Genomic DNA, 24,122 nt, shown 5'->3' on the forward strand with positions numbered 1-24,122 from the left:
GGAAGGTCCTGGTCAACATCTTCAGACAACACAGAACCAGGGACCTGAGCCGCAGTTCCTGGTCTAAGAGCATTGCCCAGGGGGTGGCAGGAGGGGCGCTTTTTACCCCCCATACGCACGCACACAGCTTCCACCCTGGCAACAAATGTTTCCATGACTACCGACAAATTGTCCATGGGAACCGCAGGAGCACCAGCTGCCACCTCTGGCATGTTTGGGGAAGAAGAACCAGATACTGACTCCATAACCAGACAGCTCTCAGGGACCTATTCAAGACCTGAATAAAAGCCCACCCACCTTGCTGCACTGACCGGAGGGTTACCCAGGGGACTCACCAACCCAGGAAGAGACTGTTCAGCGCCGCTGCCCGCCCTCAGTGCACAGCGTATGTGTGTGAGGAAAAGCCTGTGAGGTAAAGCTGTGAGGTAAAACACCGCAAGGAGACCTTTGCTGCGCCGCTGTAGAAGCCAGCACTAGAGGCCAAAACCACATCCAAAATGGCCGGGCGCCTCAGAGAACAGGACATGGCCACAGTAAAATGGCCGACCGCAATAGCAAGCTGCGCCATAGCGTGACCACAACAAAATGGCCGCTAATGGGAATTCCCAATGTAAACAGCAGACTACAAAAAAATGGCGGCAAAACACCGAGACGTGGATGAGAAGGCCTAATGGGGCCTGAGGTAAAAACACCACCCAAAGAAAAAAACACAGGCCCAGACACCCTACAGTCCCCTGGTGGGAATAAGAGCCCCCCCCACAGGTCCAGGCAGCAGTAGAGCAGCAAAGGGAAACATGACAGAGAGCAGGGAAAGGAGAACCCCTTAACCCCAGGAATGCCCAGCCGTACCGACCCGCCGAGGAGGCAAGGACTGTACTTACCAGTCCATGCGAGGACCCACTAACGCACTCCTGACAGGCATACAACCACGTTGGAGTAGCTGTCGGCCCGGTCCACTGTGAGTGAGACAACACCACAGCCCAGTCATGTGTGGACCCTGGAGCAAAAGCTCGCCGGCCACCCCAGGAGTCATGGGGTATGTCGTGGCAGACCCAGCCCTTAGCAATGGTGTGCCCACGCTCGCTGGCCGGACTGAGGAGACTACAAGGATCTATATATCCAGCCTGTCTCTCAGCCGGCAGTTGATAGAAGATTCTCAAAGAAATAAAATAAAGAAAAAAATTTTTATAAAAAATGTCTCAGGGTGCTGGGCCCAAAGGGAGCCATACGTCCTTCTAGGCTAGGCAGAAAAAAAAAACTAAGGCTGCATGCTGCAGGGAGGAGAGTTATGTCCGGAGGGACTGCCCCCCTGGGTGGGGCTGTTCAACTACTTAAAGTAACATGTATTTAATTATCTAACATGTTTCTGCCTAGTCCTCTCCTGTGAACAAGAACATAACCCACTTGTCAAGACTTCAGAAGGTTGTTTCCGTCCATGGAAGATAAGAGAAAATACAGTACCCTGTACAAATCATTAGTAAGGCCTCATCTGGAATATGCAGTTCCATTTTGGGCACTAGTTCTCAAAAAGGATATCTGGGAACTGGAGAAAGTGCGGAGAAAAGCAACCAAACTGATAAGAGGCATGGAGGATTTCAGCTATGAGGAAAGATTAGAGGAACTGAATTTATTCTCCCTTGAGAAGATCAAGGGAGGATATGATCAACATCTGGTGTGGAGAGGTTTTCTCCACACCAGGGAGCACTAATCAGCACTAATCAGTGTCAGTCAGATCAGTCAGTCAGTGTCAGCGGTGGAGTAGGGCGCTTCGGACCTTCCGCATACGAGCCTGCTTCCACCCAGACCTGGCAGTCAGAGGCTAGGCAGCTGCTAGGCTAGACGCTCCATGAAACAAGCTCCCTGGAACCTGGAACCAGCATCTCGCTCTCCACGAGGACTCCTCTCTTCCGCAGGTAAGACCCTGCATCTCAGGGCCTGACATCCTGGGGATCCACTGACGGCCGTCCTTATCAGGGCAGCCGTCACACAGACCCCACACTGCGGCTTTCCATACTACCTCTCGCCGGCATCTATCGCCCGCACGGCCACCCACTTTGTGGTGGTCCCAAATCACCCCCCCTGGGTGTATTTCCGGCGTTTCTGGGTGTTCTTTCACCCCCGCGCCGGCCTGCTCCTTCTCGCGGCCGCCGCACCTTAGGAAAGTCCGCGGCTTCAGCCGCGGCCTACCGGCGCGCCGCTCTTTTTCTCCTTACACTTAATTCCTAAGCACAGTTTGCTCTGGATATTCACCCCCACACCCCCAGAGGCCCCCTGCTCAGCAACTTTATCGGTAAATAGCATTTTTACCAAGCTGACAGCCCCCCCCCCCAGCCCGGGTCCTGTGCTTTGCCTGGCAGCCATTATTTTGGTACACCCAGCAGCAGTGACACCCAGCTTCCCCCCCCCCCTTTTTTCCCCTCCACAAGCCGTTAGTCTTTTGATCCAGGGTTTTGAGCCGATCGCCTTTAGGGATCAGGAAGGAATTTTTTCCCTGCCGCAGCACATTGGCCAGCTTGCCCAGGGTTTTTTGCCTTCCTCTGGACCAAAAATAAAATCCCATTTTCCCTTGAGCTAGGATTCTCGAATCCTCTCTCACCCTACGCCCGCACCCCAGCCCTTGGTGACTGGCAACAATGGTTAAGTTGCGTTACTCTGCAGAAACCATTTGGGGTCTGAGACAATTCGCTACTACATTGCCTGCCGCCACCACAATAACCTTAAAATCAGATCAACTTTTGAGGTTCGATCATCGATCGATCATCAAATATTTCAATCATTCAACACAGCTCAAGCACATATCATGTGCTTTGCTTAACACTAGATCAGCAGTTAAACACCGATCAGAAATCCATGATTTCTTACTACAATACGATCTAGACTGCCTCTTTATCACGGAAAGTTGGCTGTCAGACGATTGCAACACCATTCTCGGAGAACTGGTGCCAGCAAACTATCGCATCTTAACGGAAAATAGAATAGGGCAAAGGGGAGGAGGACTGGCGGTGATTCATAAGTCGCATATTGCAATCACTAAACCGGTCCTTCAAAATCCTCTTCCTTTCATGGAAACCCTTACGCTTCAACTTCAAGCTCATTCTCAGGAGACCGTTCATATTCTCCTCTGCTATAGGCCCCCTGGGCCCAAATCGCAGTTGATATCAGCATTAACGGAGTTCATTTCCACCTACACCCTTAGCGGTAATCATCTTTTGCTGCTCGGGGATTTCAATTTGTGGGCTAACTCCTCACAGGATCCCATCGCGGATGCCTGCATCAACCACCTGGAAGGATTTGGACTTCAACAACTTATACGCGGACCAACGCATGCTTCAGGTCACACACTCGACCTAATTTTCAGACAAAATCTGAAAATTAATATTGTGGGAAATGAACCTTTGCCATGGACAGACCACCATGCAATCAGCTTCATAATCCCCAGAACTCCATTAGTCATGAAAGTACCCAAGCCGGTGACAATACACTGGGCTAGATCTCAGAGGAAGCTCCACTCGGAACTCTTCAGATCTACCCTGGGAAACTGTATTGGGGCTATTCCTCCTCAGCTAGCAGCCTCAGATACTTTGGATGCCATTAATGCAGCTCTGCTACAGTCAGCCGACTTAGCAGCACCAAAGCGCAAACTTCGCAGCCGGGAAAATAAGTCCAGCTGGTTCAATAACCAACTGTCGCTATTGAAGCAAGAGCGCAGAAGGGCGGAAGCCTCCTGGAAAAGAAGTCCGTCAGAAGACCACCTCAACATCTACAAAGCAGTAACTACGCGCTATCACAAGGAAATTTTCAAAGCCAAAAAACTTCACTTCTCCAGGGTGATTAACAGCGCACTGAATCGCCCTCGCGAACTCTTCAGGATGGTCACCCAGACCATGAATCCTGGATGTCTAGAAGTCCCCACTTCAGACACCCAAGAGTTCTGCAATGAACTATCGGATTTCTTCATCGACAAAATTGAGAAAATTCGGGTAAGTATTCGGCAAAACAATACTCCACTCAGCCCCGTCTTCAATCAAAACAACGACCGAACGCCTCTACAATCAACTAAGTTCACTTTGGAACCCATCTCCATCGATACAACAAAAAAATTCATTGGCCTGCTGCGCGACAGCACAGCACCGAATGACATCATTCCCACCAAGCTACTGAAGGAATGTGCCGACATCCTGGCGCCTCCGATCACGCAGCTTATAAATCAGTCATTTAAGGAAGGCATAGTGCCTTCCCTGCTGAAAGAGGGCACAATCCTGCCGATCTTGAAAAAACCTAATTTGGATCCTATGGACCCAACTCACCGCCGTCCCATAACAAGTCTAAATTCTCTGTCCAAGATAATGGAGAAAGTGGTGGTAAATCAGCTGCAACAGCATCTGGACACCCACAACCTACTCGATCCATTTCAATCCGGGTTCCGTCCCGGACACGGGACAGAAACGGCCTTACTGAAAATATGGGACGATGCGCTCGAGGCCGCAGACGAAGGAGAATCATCTCTCCTGGTTCTGCTGGACCTAAGCGCTGCTTTTGACACAGTAGACCATGGATTGCTACTGAGACGACTAACAGAAGTCGCCGGAGTCTCAGAAGATGCCTTACCATGGTTCTCCTCTTTTCTAGGAAACCGATCACAAACAGTGAAACTGGGATCCTTCACGTCAGAAAAACGCACGGTGACATGTGGGGTCCCCCAAGGATCCCCCTTATCACCAGTGCTGTTTAATATCTATCTTCGTCCTCTCTTTGATATTATCAGTAGCCATGAACTACTTTATCACTCTTATGCAGACGACACGCAGTTGTATTTTCGCATCTGCCACAAAAAGGATCATCATCTAAGTTTAGAGAATTGTCTCTCTTCAATAGAAAACTGGATGACTAAGAGTTATCTCAAACTCAATAGTGCTAAAACAGAACTCTTTATCTTCGATGCCAGTCGGAAGAAATCACCGACAACAAACTGGACACCATCTCCCATCCTGGGACAAATCATCGCCCCTAGCTCCAAAGTCAAAAGTCTGGGAGTCACGTTTGACACCTTCATGACAATGGACGCACAAATAGGGTCAGTAGTCAGCGGGGCGCACCATTTGATGCGCCTACTACGCAGACTGATTCCATTTATTCCCAAAGAAGACGTAGCAGTCGTGGTGGGATCTATCGTGAATTCCAGACTGGACTATGCAAATGCCCTTTACCTCGGGCTACCCAAGTACCAAATCGCTCGTCTCCAAGTCGTACAAAATACGGCCGCTAGACTGGTGACTGGGAAAAAATCTTGGGAATCAATCTCACCTTCGCTGAGAACCCTTCACTGGTTGCCAGTGAAAGACAGAATTGCATTCAAAGCACTCTGCCTGACACATAAGTGCATCCATGGGAAGGCTCCTAGATATCTATGCGACAAGATCAAACCGCACAATTGCAGCCGCATTCTGCGTTCCACCGACCAAAATCTGGTCAAGGTTCCTATAACCAAATACAAGTCCAAAGGAGAAAGAAGGTTTGCTTTCCAGGGCCCCAGGCTTTGGAATGCTTTACCAACCAGCATTCGGTTGGAGCAAAACCACCTGTCTTTCAGAAGGCAGATCAAAACCCTGCTTTTCTGAAAGGCATGAGACACTAACAACAAGCGCCCAGAGGCGATTCAGTTCGCATGTGCCGCGCTATATAAGTTTTTCATTCATTCATTCATTCATTCATTTTTCATTCATTATAAATACATATATAGTAAACTTGGTGTGGAGTTATTTACTTTTAGGTCATTACAGAGGACAAGGGGGTACTCTCTACGTCTAGAGGGAAAAAAATAAATAAAAGATAATCTCCAAATACAGAAAGGTTTCTTCACAGTAAGAGCTGTGAAAATGTGGAATAGACTCTCTCCAGAGGTGGTTCTGGCCAGCTCAGAAGTTTGCTTTAAAAAAAATGCCTGGATTCTTTCCTAAAATGTACACAATATAACTGTATACTGACATTTATAGGTAAAGTTGATCCTGGGAATATCAGATTTCCTCTCAGGGGATGAGGAAGGAATTTTTCAGCGCTGTAGACAATTGGTTCATGTTTTGCTGGGGTTTTTCGCCTTCCTCTGGATCAAATGTGGGTGAAGGATTGTGTATATGGATTGTACGATATAGATTTTTTTTTTTTTTTTTAACTAGCTGGACTTGTGTCTTTTTTCAAACTAACTATGTAACTATGCAACAGTAGAAAAAGTAACAGATGGATTTAAATAAAAAAAAAAGTTACTTCCATGATATTCTTTTTTTGTTGCAATGAATTGGTGAAGATTAGACCATTACTGCACATGTTTATAATCACATTTGACCACAATAAGAATGTGCATATTTGATATTGAAAATTATATCTGAATAACCAAGGTTTAGTGCTGCCTAAAACCTCCCAGTTTCTCCATGGTTTGGTATTGAAGGTTAGGTATACCCTTAGGCTGCATTCACACCTGAGCGTATGGTTTTGCAGCGTTTTTTTACCGCGATTTGCCGCGACAAAACGCTGCATTTTTTACCACGATTTGCCGCGACAAAATATGGCGTTTACCGCGATTTTGTACAGGTCTAGGGTCACCAATGTAAAACGCCCAAATTCGAGCGACAAAAAAAGGGTCCAGAACTTGTTCGGGCTTCAGGCGTTTTGTAGTGGAGATGTGAACCATCTCCATAGTGAATAATGTATTTTTTCCTCTCTAGCGTTTTGGGGCGTCGCACTTCAGGCAACAAAACGCTCAGGTGTGAATGCAGCCTTATTCTTGTACTGCATAATGAGCTAGAACCTGGTCTGGGCAATAACACATGGACACGAAATGCGTGCAGAAATAACCCTGCCCCAGAAAGGCTGCACAGACACACATCATAGTCCTAAATGCACACTGTGTTGAAAAGGAAAGCAGCAGAAATGGTCACGGTGACAGCAGCGTTGATGCTTGCGAGTTCTGTGATACAACTAGAATGAGTCACTAAGCTGCTGATACACTTTTCACCCAGCACAGTTTGAGGATTCCTCTCCCAAACTATTAGACAGGAAGTATATGAGCATCTTGCTGCCAGACACCGTGGAAGTCGTGACAGAGAGCACGGAAGCTGTCACTGCTATGTGAACATCAGTTCATGTTAACATTTGGCCTTAGACAATCTGTTTATCCACCCAGGCTATCGAGCTTCCAACAACCCTGCACTGCGATGATGACTTTTAACCAACATTCTATTGCACAAAGTTAGCTGTTCTACACAAAACTATTTCAGAGATTAAGGGTTTTCCATGTTCAGACATTTGGGTCTAGTATGGATTAAACTTTGTTTCAAAGTGATACACACATTGTTTAATTTACATTATCCCTACTATTTCTTGTATGTGGATGATAGCACTCATTTTACTAACCCCCCACACACGCACACACACACCCTTTTCCCCCCAATCTATAGACAGCTGTCATATGACCCAGCTCTTTCCGAGCTTGACTGCAGGGAAATTTAAGCAGGAGGAGCTTCTAGTCCTCTGCTGCTGGTCACATACTTTAAAAAAAAAAAAAAAAAAAAAAAGCCTTTGGAATACAGAGTAAAATAATTAATTTATAACAAACAGTTTTAAATTGGCATACAATAAATTATATATATATATATATATATAAAATTAAACCTTTATTATTTGTGAAAGCAACATGGGGTGGGTAGATTTCACAGGCTGCATCACTCACCTCCAGTCTATGTCTTAGAATAAGAGTAAGGTGAAGCCTCAATCAATATACATGCAATATCCAACCCTCATTGTGTTTAGCGGGCATGGAGGAGTGGACTGTCTTTTACCTTTATGCATATGCCCACATGTGCGACTCTATAGTCCCATGGGCTGCTCAGATGTGATAGTGAGGGAATGCTTGGCAACTCACTGAAAACTGAGCATGTGCAGAGTTGACACTACAGCTGCAAAATCCCTAGTTGAATTGGGGACATGAACAGAACATGGAGATGGTGAGCAGCAGGTTTTTTTTTTTGTAGACTACAGAAAAGAATTCTCCTAGACCCCTTTCACACAAGGCATTTTTTCAGATGCTAAAAATCGTGCCTGTAAAGCACCTGAAAAATGGTCCCCTGCCACCCCAATGTGAAAGCCTGAGTGCTTTCACACTTGGGCGCTGCGCTGGCAGGACTTTAAAAAAATCCCTGCAAGCAGCATCTTTAGGGTAGTGGAGGAGCAGTGTATACCGAAATGAATGGGCACCGTTGTCGAAGTGCTTGCAAATCGCTTCGGCGCGACACGAGTGCCATTAACTCTTTCTTCAGCTAAAACAACGGTAAAGTGCAGCTTAAACTACCGCTAATGTGGCAGCGCTGTTAGCGTGAAAGGGCTCTTCGTGAGTACGAACAGCATTTGATAGTTTTTTATGATGTGGGTTTAGTGACTTCCAAATGTGTATGAATAATCAAATTTACAACGCTACATAAAAGGTAGGAAAAAAAAAAAAAAAAAAAAGAAGGACAGGCAATTTTTTTTTTTTTTTTTTTCACAAAAGACAGGCAATTCTAAATATTGAGTCTGAAAGTTAGTAAAAAAAAAAAAAAAATTACTACAAGATGTAGTAACCTTCCCTCCTAATGGATAAAAAAATCTCTCACTTTAAGGTTAATTTCACACCCAGGCGTTGGGGGCATCAGCGTCACTTTGCCGGCGCTGCCCATTGATTTCATAAATTTTCCCTGCCTGGCAGTGTGGCAGAGCTCGGTCAGATTACTCCTGAATTTCTTCAATGTCCACTCCTTCAGAGTCGGTTCACACAGCAGCGGCACGACTTCGGGGGCGACTCTGCAAGTCGTCCTGAGGACGACTTCAGAGGCGATTTGCAAAACGACTTCTGTATAGAAGTCAATGCAGTCGCCCCTGAAGTCGTACAGGAACCTTTTTCTAAGTCGGAGCGACTTGCGTCGCTCCTATTAGAACGGTTCCATTGCATTGAATGGGACGCGACACGTCAGGCGGCTGAGCCGCCTATCGTGTCGCCCCAGTGTGAACCAGGTCTCAATGTCAACTGCAGGAAAAAAAAATCAATCAGGTCGCTGCACTTACCTGTTTGCATATGCACAGATGTTATCCACAATGGAAAGGTTCTTCAACGCAGCTTCCACTTTCCCAAGTGAAACATATTCCCCTGCTTGGAGCTTCACCAGGTCTTTCTTCCGGTCTAAAAAAATAAATAAAAAAATATAATGGTCCTCAAACCATCCTTGCAATGATATAAAGTCTATAAAAGTACAATCATCTGCAGACAGTAAATAGCTAATGAACACACAATAAAGGCTTTACTTGAATTAAAGGAATTTGGCCTATAAACTTTACAGGTGTTATATAAAATAGTCGTTTGTTTAGATCAGTGCAGATCATAAACTAGGTTTCTGTACATCTAAACTCCTAATTCTCCCCTCTGGCTGGAACCCTGATGGGTGGCCTCTACCCACAGGGTTAACCTGTCAGGTAGGCAGTCTCTCACATGTGTGGTAATGAGAGCTATTAAAGCTTAAGTTTAGAAGAAAAAATAAAACAAAAAAAAAACATAAAAGGACATTGTTTCAGCGATATATGTCCCTTGTGCTGCCTGCCGTCCTCCTTTTGTTGAAATCTTCCTCCAATCCCCACCATAATCTGCTGCAGTGGAAATGAACAAAGACTGACAGGCATTTATGAAGAGTCCGCTTGCCCTTACTGCCCAGATACTTTGTTCATAGAAACCGCTATTATAGCTTCTATGCATGAAACACAATCTATGATAGGAGGGGGGGGGGGGGACCTATCATCCACCTGTCCCCCATTCATAGAATGCGTTTCTTTTTCCGGGCAGAAAAGGCAGGCATAGTTGGGGCACTCTGATAAAGCGCCTTTGTTGTTATAACCTCCTCCACAACCAACAATCACATCGCTAAGGTAGGGGGACATCGGTGGAGGAAGAAGAGTTCCGCAAAAGGGGGAACATAAGCACAAGGGACACGTCAGTGAAGAGGAGTAATGTCCCTTGTGCGGTTTTTATTTTAGGTAAACTTAGGCTTGAAGGTGCCAATTTTCCTGCCTGGAAATCTAGAGATTGAATCAAAAAAAGCAAGGTGTTTGGACCCAGATATAAACAATGTTCTAGAAAGCCATTGTGTAAACTTAACTTTGCAAGAATAATGTTGTCTAAAAAATAACCATTTAAAATATCTAATAGTGTAAAATATTGACTTTATGGCTGGAGAGATTATATTACACAGAAAACCACTAAGACCAAGATCTTTTTTTAAAAAGGGTCTCTTTGGAGCCTTTTCTACTACATCAATGGGAGCATGAGCACTCGCTCCCATTAAAGATGGCTGCTGGCCCCTAAATTCTGCCTTTATGCATCCAGGCAATCCGTCATAACATCTCGTTTTGCTTTGGATTGAGAAAGAAATAGTTACAACCTCTGCTACATTTTTAGTGCCATTGTGTCCCTACTGGGGAGATTTCTACTGACATTGTCAGGATAGGAAGTGATGGGAATTTTCTCCAACATGGACAACAATAAAAGCAAAAACATGCATTTAGTAAACTAAAGTAGGGCTATTAATTCTATGTTTTTACTGCCGTCTATGACTACCTGTTCCAGAAATACACAAACCCCCAATTCCACAAAGACTAGAAGTGAGAGTTTATCGGGAGTTGTAGCCTGCCAGCCAAGTTAAATGAATCTTTGCAAGTCAGTAAGATGCATTGGTTTAACATTACTACGTCTTGGGTCATTGAACAGCAGTGGTTATGCAGATTCACTGTCCAATGAAGAGGTTGGAGGTGGAGAAGTGACAGAAGAAGCTGAATGCTGAACAATGAATTTCTTAACCACTTAAGACCCAGGCCAATACTCAGGTTAAGGACCTTGCCCCTTTTTGCGATTCGGCACTGCGTCGCTTTAACTGACAATTGCGCGGTCGTGCGACGTGGCTCCCAAACAAAATTGGCGTCCTTTATTCCCATAAATAGAGCTATCTTTTGGTGGTATTTGATCACCTCTGCGCATTTTATTTTTTGCGCTATAAACAAAAATAGAGCGTCAATTTTGAAAAAAAAAACAGTATTTTTAACATTTTGCTATAATAAATATCCCCAAAAAAGATATAAAAAAACTTTAGGCCGATACGTATTCTTCTACCTATTTTTGAAAAAGAAAAAAAAAAAAATCGCAATAAGCGTTTAATGATTGGTTTGCGCAAAATTTATAGCATTTACAAAATAGGGGATAGTTTTATGGCATTTTCAGTAATAATTTTTTTTACTACTAATGGCGGCGATCAGCAATTGTTTTCGTGACTGCGACATTACGGCGGACACATCGGACAATTTTGACCCATTTTTGGGACCATTGTCATTTTCACAGCAAAAAGTGCTATAAAAATGCATTGATTACTGTGAAAATGACAATTGCTGTTTAGGAGTTAACCACTAGGGGGGCGCTGTAGGGGTCAAGTGTGACCTCATGTGTTTCTAACTGTAGGGGGTGGGGCTGGATGTGTGAAATCATTGATAGTCTTTCCGCATATCAGGGAACAGACGATCAATGACACTGCCACTGTGAAGAACGGGGAAGGTGTGTTTATACACACACACACACACACACACACACACACACACACACACACATCTCTCCCCGTTCAGCTCCTGTGACCGATCGCGGGACACCGACCGGCGATCGGGTCCGTGGATCCCGCGGCCACGGAGCTTCGGACCGCGTCGCGTGTGCGACCCACCTGTACCTGTACGTGCCTGTGCCCAGCCGTGCCATTCTGCCGACGCATATGTGCAGGAGGCAGTCCTTAAGTGGTTAACCAGGAACTTTGTGCCTCCTGTATGAAGTTACAATGGGGAAATGTGTGTAAAATAAAAAAGACTGGCCGTAGAGAATCAAAAACCCTTTGGCAAGTAAAACAGTGAACATACATGCATTTCAGCTGCGTATTTGGCTTTATGCTGGAAATTGACTTTAAGCAGACTAGCAGCCAAGGGTGGAAGTACAAAAGCTTAGTAACTGTGGGTCAGTGTATTAAATAGACAGTTATGTTAGTAATGACCAGTACAACCTACAAATCAGATACAATTACCAAGGTACTAAAAGAGCTGCTAGATTATAAAAGTCGATTTACTTCTTTGGTAGTACGCAGACTACTGGAAAGCATAATATTGTTAACAGGCATTGAAGGGTAACGCTGAAAAATTGTACCTTAACGTTTCCGCAAATAACCAATAGTAACAGTAATATGCCAGAAGTTAATATTTCATGCTAAAAACAAAAGAAAAGTACCTTTAAGGAAGGAGGCAAGGTTTCCTTTATCAACTTCATAATGTGGCAGCAGCAATTCAGCTGTTGAAGGACCAAATGGCTTTGGAAAACTGCAGTCTATCTGCAGCTCATTTAATCAGACTAGTAGAAGGGCTAGCCATAGACAAGCAGATGTCTCTCCAAAAAAGATGGACAGAGAGACAGATTGCTATTGTTTGTAGCACTGGAACCTGCCCATTACTTCTCATACAACTTGTGCTGAGTATATTGGCCATTATATACAGCGAATGAATTGCACAGGTAATGAGTTTTAACTTCAGCACTTCTGAATGAGTTCAAAAAGTGAACACCACATTGCCAATTTCTGTTCAACAATTCTTAATTTTTTAAACAATGCCATAATTACCTTCTATGTGCAATGATTTTGCACAGAGCTGTCCCAATTCTCCTATTATCGGGTCCCCTGCCAAACATGTCTGGAAGGATATACTAGTGCTGACGTCATGCTACTGCTCTATACTGGGTCGGCAGCAGTCTTCAATGCAAGTATTTTATACAGTTGTTTGATTTTATGTGTACTTGCATTCATATTAAAAATACTATACTATGAGGATCACTTCTGGTGAGCTTTATCACAGTTATACCCCAACGGGAAGTGTAGCTGGACGCACTTACTGGGTTCATTCTTCACTGGATGACAGACGCATCAATTGGATGGTCTGTTCTTATTGCTATTGGTGAGTGAGATAGTCCCTCACTGGTGCAGATAGGTTTCCACTGATATAGATAAGGATTTGTCTGTAATACATATAACCAATCCTTTAAATATCCCTTATTTATTTTTAGTGTTAGGCTATATCCAACTTAGTATATTGGGCATTTACTTTGCTCTTTGTTTGGATTTTAGCCACTTATGGTATTATTCCTTATTTTTTGGGTGGATCGAGCCAGTTGTTTGGACTCTATGGGCTCATGTTCGTACTTATTATCCACCTGTTATGGGCGCTGTGTGAAGTTGGATATCATGTTAGTGTATCCTAAATGACTCCAGCTCCCGTCCCTAGCTGGTCCACTTCTCTAATTTTTATGGTGCTTCCCGCAGCGGAACTCCAGATGGCGAGAGAGAGCATTCGGAATGGCTGAATGCAATGACAAGTGACTTGTGCCAGGCCACCTTGGTTAATATTTCCGTCCGACTATGTAAACCTAACTTTATAACCTCCTTGTCCTGGTAACTTAGATGGCTATTTTTTATAAGTTTAACATATTATCCTACTGCCCAGCGGTGTAATGCTGCTTCGCTTATTATGGGCATTTTTACCACAGTCAAGATGGCGTTTTTGCCGCTAGTGCCCCACTCTCTGCAATGAGGCTTGACGTTTTATAATTAGTAGACATAAATTTCATGACCTCATGTTTATGCTAACTAGGGTGGCTGTCATTAGTTTAATACGTAGCCTTACTGCCTAGCGGTGTAGCGCCGCACCGCATACTATGGGCAATTTTACCTTAGTTAAGATGGCGTTTTTGCTGCTATTGCTCCGCTTTTCACAATGGGGCTTGGCTCTTTAAAACTGGTGAATCACTGCTATGCCCCACCCCATTGAAAACGTCCTATTGATGACGAAACGCGTCTGGAATGACGCGCAGTGACGTCACCACGCAAAGGAGGAGGGTTCCTTGTATGCCGGCCGGCTTCATTTGTTCTTAATGCTGTTTTTACATCTTTGTTTGTAAGTATATCTACTGTTTTAATAAATGCCTAATTGATACGGAGTTACGCTATGGTGCATCTTCTTTTCCACTTTCTCACTGGACGTATTGGATGTTGATACTATTGAGCGGTTCCTGCTGTCTGACTCTGGGGAATCCTGTGAACACAAAGGCCGCGGCTGGGCTATAGCCAAATGCGCAATTTGCTTACCCTCTGGTAAGCGGCCTCTCATTACCGGTGAAGGGTTCACTAAGTTTGATTTGTTCAGTCACTTTGGTGGTGTGGATGTCTTCGACCTCATCTGCTGAAATTTCAAATCGAGATCTGTATGATTTATGCCTAAACAGTTATACCAACCTCTTCATATGGACTGGTTCTGATTCAAGAGTGACCTATGCTGATTAAAACTTGTGTATGGACACTACACCCCTGGCAATCATTATTGATATAATTTATGTTTATGGCGCGGCTTTGCTCCCATTTTTTAAATCCATAGATTTACCATTTTCGAAAAATCGTTACATTCCTGGCATGTGTCGGAAATGTAACGGTCACATTGCTTGTGCTCTCAACCAAATGTAAAACCATCCAATGGCTGGTGTCATAACTGAACACATGTGCAGCTTCATGGCAGTTGATTAAACAGAGGCTTTATTTGCAGCAGCGCAATGTTAATAAAAAAAAGGATTTTTGTACTCACCGTAAAATCCATTTCTCTGAGTTCATAGACGGACACAGCATCCTTTGACCTTCGGGTTATGTTCTTCCTACCAGGAGATTTTAGGCAGAATTTCCACAGCACTCAAGGTGTTAAAACTTTCCCTCATGCCGCTCCTCCCAGGGGGCGTGGCTCCCCCAGGCATAACCCACACCCTGCTCCAGCAGCTTCAGTTCGTAACAAGCAGTACAAACCAAGGAGGGGTGGGTGCTGTGTCCGTCTATGAACTCAGAGAAATGGATTTTACGGTGAGTACAAAAATCCTTTTTTCTCTTTCGTTCATAGACGGACACAGCATCCTTTGACCTTCGGGACGTCCCCAAGCAGTGTCAAAAAACGAGGGGTGGGAAAAATAACACAGCAAACAACAGGTTACACCCCAAACAAAACCGGAGTTACTCAACGGAGGAACTCCAACCTTAAACTGCCGCCTGTAACACCCTGCGGCCGAATGAGGCATCAGAAGATGCACTCACATCCACCTTATAAAACTTTGAGAAAGTGTGGACCGACGACCAGGTCGCAGCCTTACACACCTGTAACACAGAGGCTTGGTGTCGGAAAGCCCAGGAGGCTCCAATCGCCCTGGTCGAATGCGCCGTGACCCGAAAGGGAGGCGCCCGCCCCTTCAGGGCGTAGGCCTGAAGCACAACCTGTCGGATCCACCTGGAAATGGTGGCCGACGAGACTGCCAGGCCCTTACTGGGACCGGACACAGACACGAACAGCGAGTCCGACTTCCGGAACGGAGCTGTCGCCGACAAGTAAACTCGAAGGGCCCGAACCACATCTAGAGAATGTAAAACGGCTTCCTTCGGGTTCTTCGGCTGAGGACATAATGATGGAACAACAATGTCCTCGTTAATGTGAAAGGCCGAAACGACCTTCGGAAGAAAAGAAGGTCGCGGGCGCAGCACCGCCTTATCCTGATGGATGACCAAGTAGGGGGCCTTGCAAGACAAGGCCGCCAGTTCAGACACTCGTCTGATAGAGGTAATAGCTACCAGAAAGACCACCTTCTGCGACAAAGTCAGCAAGGGGATCTCCCGAATGTCCTCAAAGGGGGCACGCTGAAGCGCCGAGAGGACCAAGTTCAAGTCCCAAGAAGGTAGCGGAGGGCGCACCGGGGGGGGCCACATGCCGGACCCCCTGCACAAACGTGCGAACCAAAGAGTGCGCTGCCACGGGACGCTGAAAATAAACAGCCAGAGCAGAAATCTGACTCTTGATCGTGCTCAAGGCAAGAGCCTGGTCCACTCCCCGCTGTAGGAACAGCAGGATCCGGGACACCACGTAAGTACGGGGGTGCCACTTCATCTCCTCACACATAGAGATGTATGCTTTCCATGTACGATGATAAATTTTTCGAGAAGTGGACTTCCGTGCACGCATCATGGTAGAGATTACCGGGCCCGACAGGCCCCGGTCCTTCAGTACCTGGTTCTCAACAGCCACGCCGTTAAAGCCAGTGACCGTAAAGCAGGATGGAAGATCGGGCCCTGAGACAGGAGATCTTCCCTCAGAGGCAGACGCCAGGGGGCGTCTGCCACCAGACGTACCAGGTCCGCGTACCAAGAGCGACGCGGCCAATCTGGGGCGATCAGGATCGTTGGAATCCCTTCGGCTTCCACCCTGCGCAGCAGGCGGGGTAGGAGCCTTAGAGGAGGGAAGGCGTAAATCAGGTGATATTGACCCCAGGGAGCCACTAACGCGTCTGACGCGTCTGCCCAGGGGTCCCTTGACCTGGCCACAAACCGTGGTACCTTCCGATTGAGACGGGACGCCAGAAGGTCCACGTCTGGAGTGCCCCATTTTTGGCACAGGATCTGAAAAACCTCCGGGTGGAGAGACCACTCCCCTTGATCCAGAGTCGTGCGACTTAGGAAGTCGGCTTGCCAATTCAGAACTCCCGGAATGTATACCGCTGACAGGGCCGGAACGGACCTTTCGGCCCACCGAAGTATGTGAGCGACCTCCGTCGCCGCGGCCGAGCTCCTTGTGCCGCCCTGATGATTGACGTACGCCACGGCCGTGGCGTTGTCGGACTGGATCCTGACAGGACGGCCCTGCAGCTCCAGGGACCACCTGACAAGACACAGCTTGATCGCTCGGAGCTCCAGGATATTGATCGGCAGGCGGGACTCCTCCTGAGTCCAGCGCCCCTGGGCTGACTGGGTGCCCCAGACGCCCCCCCAGCCGAAGAGGCTGGCATCCGTCGTGACCACTGTCCAGCGGCACGGAAGAAAAGACTTCCCGGACCGAAGCACCGGAGACGTCAGCCACCATGCCAGGGAAGACTTGGCCAGATGGCTCAACCGAATCTGGCGATCCAGAGAAGATGGGACCCTGTCCCATCGTGACAGAACCTCCTTCTGTAGTACCCTGGTGTGGAATTGGGCATACGGAACCGCCTCGAAGGAGGCCACCATCAGACCCAGAACCCGCATGCAGAAGCGAAGAGACGACCACTTCTGGGTCGACAACTGTCTCACTGCAGATTGCAGGGTCCGCAGTTTTTCCGATGGGAGGAACACTTTTGCCTCCCCCGAATCCAAAACCAGCCCCAGGTGTTCCAGCCTCTGGGATGGAACCAACACTGATTTTTTGAGATTCAGAAGCCAGCCGAACTCCTGCAGAGTCCGACACGTGATGGACACGTCCTCCTCTAACTCTGAGCTTGAAGAAGCTCTCAGGAGAAGGTCGTCCAGGTATCCCACGATAGCGATCCCTCGCTGCCTTAGCAAGGCCAGGATCGGGGCGAGCACCTTGGTGAACACCCGTGGTGCCGACGCCAGCCCGAACGGGAGGGCCACGAATTGATAGTGGTCCTCCCCGATCGCAAAACGCAGATATCTTTGGTGGCTTGTGCAAACGGGGACATGCAGGTATGCGTCCATGATGTCCAAGGACGCCATGAAGTCCCCCTGGTGGAGGGCCGCTATGATAGAACGGACCGACTCCATCCTGAATCGCTGCACCTTGACAAAGGAGTTGAGGGCCTTTAGGTCCAGGACAGGGCGAACCCCTCCCTTCTTGGGAACCACGAACAGATTGGAGTAGAACCCCCGAAACCGTTCCAGCGAGGGAACCGGCACAACCACCCCTCTGTCCAGAAGATCCTGGACAGCCCCGGATAGGGCTAGCCGCCGATCCTGAGGAAGCTGGAGGTTGGATGGAAAAAATCTGTTTGGGGGACAAGAGAGGAACTCTATCTTGTACCCCGAGGCGACCACCTCGCAAACCCAACGGTCGGTCAGAAGAGAGTTCCACCGATCCGCGAAGTCGTGAAGCCGTCCCCCCACCCGAGACCCGGGCGGGGGCAGACCTTCATGCGGAAGCAGGCTTGTCCGCAGGCTTGTTTGGTTTGTTAAACCAGGGGCGCTTACGCCCGGCAGCAGGGGCTTTTGCCCCTTGCGGACCTTTTCCAGCCGCGCTGGGCGCACGAAAAAACCGCTTAGGGGTAGTAAAAGTAGGACCTTGCTTGCGGCGAGGTTCCTTACCCTTCCCCGACTGAGGGAGCAAGTTGCTCTTACCTCCAGTGGCATCCTTAATGATGTCATCCAGGGATGCCCCAAAGAGCCGTCCGCCCTTAAAGGGCAAATCCACCAAGGCCTTTTTTGAGGACTGGTCAGCCGACCAGCACTTCAGCCATATAAGGCGGCGCAGAACCACTGCGTAGACAGAAGCCCTGGAAAGCAAAGGAATCGAATCCATAGCCGCCTCACAGAGAAACTTCTGACCCTGAATCAACTGCTCAGCCAGGTCCCTAGAGGACTCGGAAGCACCCTGGACCTCCAGATCCTGCAGCAGGAGCTTCGCCCTTTCAGTTAGCGTCTGAGCAACCAGGGCGCCGGCCAGAGCCGGCCTTACCGCCGAACCCACCACCGAGAACAGGGAGCGGGCCACGGCCTCCACTCTCCTATCAGCGGGGTCCTTGAAAGCAGGAGCCCCCTCCACAGGCAACGTAGTAGCCTTACTCAGTCTGGACACAGGAGGGTCCACCGATGGAGGAGTGACCCACTTTTTTAAAAAGTCCTCCTCCAGGGGGTAACGGGTAGCAAAGCTTTTAGGAACAGCAAAAGCCTTTTGCGGTGTATCCCATTCCTTATACAACAAATTGTCCAAATAAGGAACACAGGGGAATACCTTAGCGGTACGCGGTGGTTTGCGGAATCCAAAAGGGACTGACACCGCTGGTGTCTCCGCCACATCCTCTAAATGAAGAGTCTCACGTACCGCAGTAATAAGAGCTCCAACAAATTCCTTGTCAGCAGACTCCGCAGCAGAGTCATCCTCGCTGTCCATGTGGGTTAAGCCCGCATCCTCTGACATGACAGAACCAGAAGCAGCAACAGCGTTATCAGATTCTGCGTCAGAGATATCCCCAGAAACAGCCTCCGGGGGGGGGCGCTTTTTACCCCCCAACCGAGCACTGGCAGCTTCAAACCTGGTGAGAAAAGACTCCAGGACAGCCGACACCGATTCAACAGATGTGGCAGGGGGAGGGGCGCTTAGGGTTAATTCCGGCATTGTGAGGAATGAGGGGCCTGATTCAGGCTCCATATTGCAGCTGCCGTGTCACCCCCACTGCCAATGGCAGGAAAAAAGTCCCCCACAGGTCACCTCCCGGCCGCTAGAGCACAGTCTGGGGCCCCCTGAGACTCACCACCCCCCTGGTACAGCGCGGTCTGTGAAGGACAAGTGTGTGCTGAGGAGAAGCTGCAGCGCTGCGTCTGTCCCCTCAGATGATTCGCGGTCTTTTTTCCCCGCCGAAACGGCCACTAGAGGCCGAACTAGTGCTGAAAACGGCGCCGGCCACAAGAAAATGGCCGCCGAATAATACAAGCGCGGCTCCGGCAAAATGGCCGCCGTTGCGCAGTTTTAAAAAGACAGTGTACCCAAAAATGACAGTACACCAAAACAGCACACAGCACACACAAAAATGCCCAGAATGTCCACCACAGTCCCCTGCAGTGACACAGAACAGCCCCAGCCATACCCGAGTGAAAAAAAAAAAAAAAAAAAAAAAAAAAAAAAAAAAAAATATGAGCCCCAGGGAAAAAACCCCCTGCACAGCCGTCACCCAAAGGGGGAAGGAGGGAGAGGAATAAGGGAGAGAGGAAAGCAGGGGAAAACCCTCAGTCGACCTCCCAAGGGAAAACATTCCAGCCAGACCACTTACCTGAGTAAGGGGCCACTACTTACCTGTCCTGCGACTACCCGGCTGGAGGTATCCCAGACAGAACCAACGTCCGCGAACGGCATGGCTGTCAGCCAGACACACTGTGACAAGGCCATAGAGACCGGTCATATGTGTGCCCTAGAACCGAAGTTCCCCGGCCGCCCCTGGAGCAATGGGGCCTGTCGTGGACGTCCCAAAGCGGAGCTGAGGGCCGGCACACGCTCGAAGGCCGAACCTGGGGGGACTACAAGGGTCGAGGACCCAGCCTGTCACCCAGTCGGCTGTTGATAGAAGAATCGCAGGATTCAAAAATAAAAATAGAATAAAAAAGCGAGGAAAAAACTCGCAAAATGCAAAAAAATTTGCAAGAAAAAACTCCAGAGTCCAGGACTCCAGAGAGAGCCTGACTCTCCTGACGGTTAGGCAGAAACAAACTGAAGCTGCTGGAGCAGGGTGTGGGTTATGCCTGGGGGAGCCACGCCCCCTGGGAGGAGCGGCATGAGGGAAAGTTTTAACACCTTGAGTGCTGTGGAAATTCTGCCTAAAATCTCCTGGTAGGAAGAACATAACCCGAAGGTCAAAGGATGCTGTGTCCGTCTATGAACGAAAGAGAAATAAAAAAAACTCAACATAGGAGAACTTTCAGCATTAGGGGGTCCCTCGCATAGGTCTCAGTATTTGTTATAGACCTATTTTTCAACCAAAGCCACAACAGGAACTTCTGATCTTAAAGAGGAAATGCAGTCTGCTCACATAATTTGTAATAAAAAAAACCTCTGCCATTCTGAAGCTTGCCCCCCCAAGCACTTTGCATATTATTTTATATATCCTGTACTTGCCAAATATGCTACAGAAATCTCCCTCCACTGAAAAATGGCTGCAACCATTTTAACTGTGGGAAGCTGAAGCTGTTGCCTATTCACTTCCTGGATTTACACAGACACACACCTCCAGCTCTGCAGCTCCCATTGGCCCTCTTATGACACCCCCCCCCCCTTCCTGGCAAACGCTCACAAGAGAGAGCGCGAGCTGTGAATGATGTCATAAGCCTAGGCTTTTTACCAGTCAAGAAACAGGAAGTGGGCTGTATAAGGTATTTACTGGCAGGAGAAAAAAGATTTACTATCCAAAGTTAAAACAGCAAGGGCAGAAAATGTAATAGATGGAAAGATGAAAAAATTACTGAAGTTCCGCTTTAAACACCCCCTTACCGATGATTTTTAAGCAGCCATCAGGGTGGCATTCACCAATATCCCCCGTGCAAAACCAGCGCTGATCATTTTTATCCACACAAAAGTCCTCCTTTGTCTTCAGCTCATTCTTGTAATACCCCATTGTAACATTAGGTCCACCAATCAAGATTTCTCCTCTGGGAAATGGCTTGTCAGTATTGAAGTAACCCCCTGTGGAAGAGATCAGTTAACATGTCAGGCAGCAGAACATGTCACAAGGGACTATTTACCAACATAAAATAAAAAGATCAAGTTCTTGTCACATTAACATGCAATTATTCCCACAAAGATTAATCCTCACACATCGAAAAACTGCTGACCCTAATCATGAGAAAACACATTTAGGAATAACATGACATGTCACACAGGAATTGAGCTTTTCATGATCTTCAAAAGTAGTTTCCTGCCAAACTATCTTTCATTGAAATCCAAAATATCATACATTCTCGCAAACATTTAAGTACAGAGTTTCCTAAATCACATTCAATATAGGACCATTACTTGCTCATCTAAAAACACTGGATCAACTCCTCACTTAAAGGCTTAACTCCACCATAAAGACAGTGTTACATCCTTTTTAATGGTGTTGCTTTTCAGAGTTTCTGCAGTGCTGTTTTTTTTTTTTTTTTTTTAAGTTTGATTTGGGTTTTAAAATTCCTTTGTTCACGGCATCTAAAAAAAAAAAAAAAGTCCCTGACCATTTCGCCAAACATGTAGAGGCACACAAATACATTCCATAGGAACCCATGTTAAAAAAAAAAAAAAAAAAAAAAAAAAAGTTCTGCATTTCTGCAAACAGCTTGAAAAAAAAAAAACATTGGGGTTTATTTACTAAAGACTAATCCACTGTGCACTGAAAGTGCTCTTGGAAGTGCAGTCGCTGTAGATCTGAGAGGGACATGCAAGGGCAATAAAAAACAGCATTTTTTGCTTGCACGTGATTGGATGATAGAAATCAGCAGAGCTTCCCCCTCATTTCAGATCTTCCCCTCAGATCTACAGTGACTGCACTTCCAAATGCACTTGCAGTGCACAGTGGATTTGCCTTTAGTAAATCAACCCCATTGTGTGAATGGAGCCCACGGCTGGGTTCACACTAGAAAACACAGCGGCTCACAGCAGGAGTCTGGCGTGCCTCCAGTCACCGTTTCAGGTCCGATTTCAGCCTGAATTTTGGCCTGAACTCGGACCTGAAACGGTCCGAAAAACGCACAGGTCTCTTGTGCAATTCGCACCAGAACCACTGCGCAGATGTGCGAATCGGCTCCATAGAGAGCCAGTCACAATCTTCTGCTATGCAAACTGGATGTGGGGTAAGCCACATACAATTCGCAATAGTGTGAACCCAGCCTAACATGGTGCCAAGTGGCCAGTGTAAAATGACATTCCTTGCAGGCATCCAATTTGCACTGATTAAGTGTGTAATACATAGCGATGTACACCTGAAAACTAGGCCTGAGGACAAAAAGCACATAAGTTGCAACCTCTATGGGTGCATTCTGCTTTACACAAATGGGCTTGAACCACATGGAGTGGGGGAAGACTTTGGCTAAACATATGCAGGGAATGCCTTCAAGGAGTGTGTGTGGTCCGTCACAACTGTGATGACATGCTTGCACCACAGTATACATCATCATTTATGGACCCAGACACTCCATACTGTACATATGTAGAGGTGAAACATTTTTTCAACCTAAAAAAAAAAAAAAAAAACACACATACCTTCTTCCCAGTTCTTGAGCTTTATTTCACAACATACCAAAGGTGCTCCCACTCTGCCTGTACTAAAGTCCCAAACTAAAAGAGAAGAGAAGCCCTGTTACTAAATGCAATACGTGGGTATCTTCCACGCACAAACAAAATTAATAAAAAAAAAAAAAAAAAAAATACCACACAACTAATTCAATTGGACTATACGAAGGTCTTAAACATATTAAAACAAGTTTCCGCAACATAAACAAGGTTATTAAAGCTGGTTTACAAAACAAAACAAACACTTTAGTATCACTTTTTAATTAAAATAAACACACGTCATACTTGCCTGCTCTGGTAATGGTTTTGCAGAGCAGCCTCGATTCTCCCGTTTTTGGGTCCCCCGCTGGCTCCTCCCTCCCGCATGGCACCCCCATAGGAAGCCGCTACCCATGGGGGAACTCGTGTGGTCTCTCGCTCCCGAGCCGGTTGGTTTGAGTCTATTCAGAAACACAGCCCAGCTGGGCCCCGCCCCCCACTGCTCTCAGCCAAGTGTACGAGAGCTAGGAGAAGGAGAGAAGAGGTGCTGCACAGTGTACAGTGCTGGACCAAGGTAAAAAACCTTTACACCAACTATAATCTGTATCTCTATATAAAAAATAAAAGCCTTTTCTGGTTTTACTTTATAAACCTTATTTTAGACCCAGTGATGGCGTCATCAGCAGGTCTCTGTGCTTCTTTATGCAATGCAGGCAGGTCATAGGTTTCATCACTTTCCCCTGCCTCAATACTCCTCAGCCTTGATGAAAACTTTGTCCCGGCTCTTTAGAGGAGTTATGCAGATATCAAAATGTCTTAATGGGTGGGTGTCATCCTGGAGGAGAAGTTGCTAAACAAGCTGCATTTGCATGCAGATCAATCAAGGGCATGCCTGCATGCGATGCAGACCCTTCATGGCTGAAAGAACTGAAATCCAATGAATGAAAGGGGCAGACCAGGAACACCAAGGCAAAGAATAGATGATGACAGAGGTCCCTCCGCTGGGAAATGAGGTGGGCTCTGGGAGATTGCAGCTTCTAAAGCATACAATGTGCACTGCAAGCTCACAATATGCAGTAAAATCTGACTAAAATATTTCAGGATAGGAGGCTGAAAAACTGCAAGACTGAAGGTAAGGCTGGAGTTGAGATTTAAAAACATGCCTCAAAAAAAAAAAAAAAAAAAAAAAAAAAGGGCTTTCTAGTTTACCAGTAGATTTTCCCCATCCCCCTTTGTGATCA

General features: G+C 46.9%; 1 protein-coding gene across 1 annotated transcript in view; it reads right to left on the reverse strand.

Annotated features, from left to right (window-relative positions):
• Positions 1 to 24,122, reverse strand: part of ACSL3 (acyl-CoA synthetase long chain family member 3) — a 137,772-nt gene that overhangs the window by 9,650 nt on the left and 104,000 nt on the right. The window contains exons 11-13 of the mRNA XM_040349032.1: positions 22,873 to 22,947; positions 21,130 to 21,321; positions 9,091 to 9,205 (exon numbers count right to left, since the gene is read on the reverse strand). Of these exons, the coding sequence (XP_040204966.1) occupies positions 9,091 to 9,205; positions 21,130 to 21,321; positions 22,873 to 22,947 (382 nt within the window). The remainder of the gene's footprint in view (positions 1 to 9,090; positions 9,206 to 21,129; positions 21,322 to 22,872; positions 22,948 to 24,122) is intronic.

This window comes from Rana temporaria, chromosome 4 (assembly GCF_905171775.1).
Source record: "Rana temporaria chromosome 4, aRanTem1.1, whole genome shotgun sequence".
NCBI lineage: Eukaryota > Metazoa > Chordata > Amphibia > Anura > Ranidae > Rana > Rana temporaria.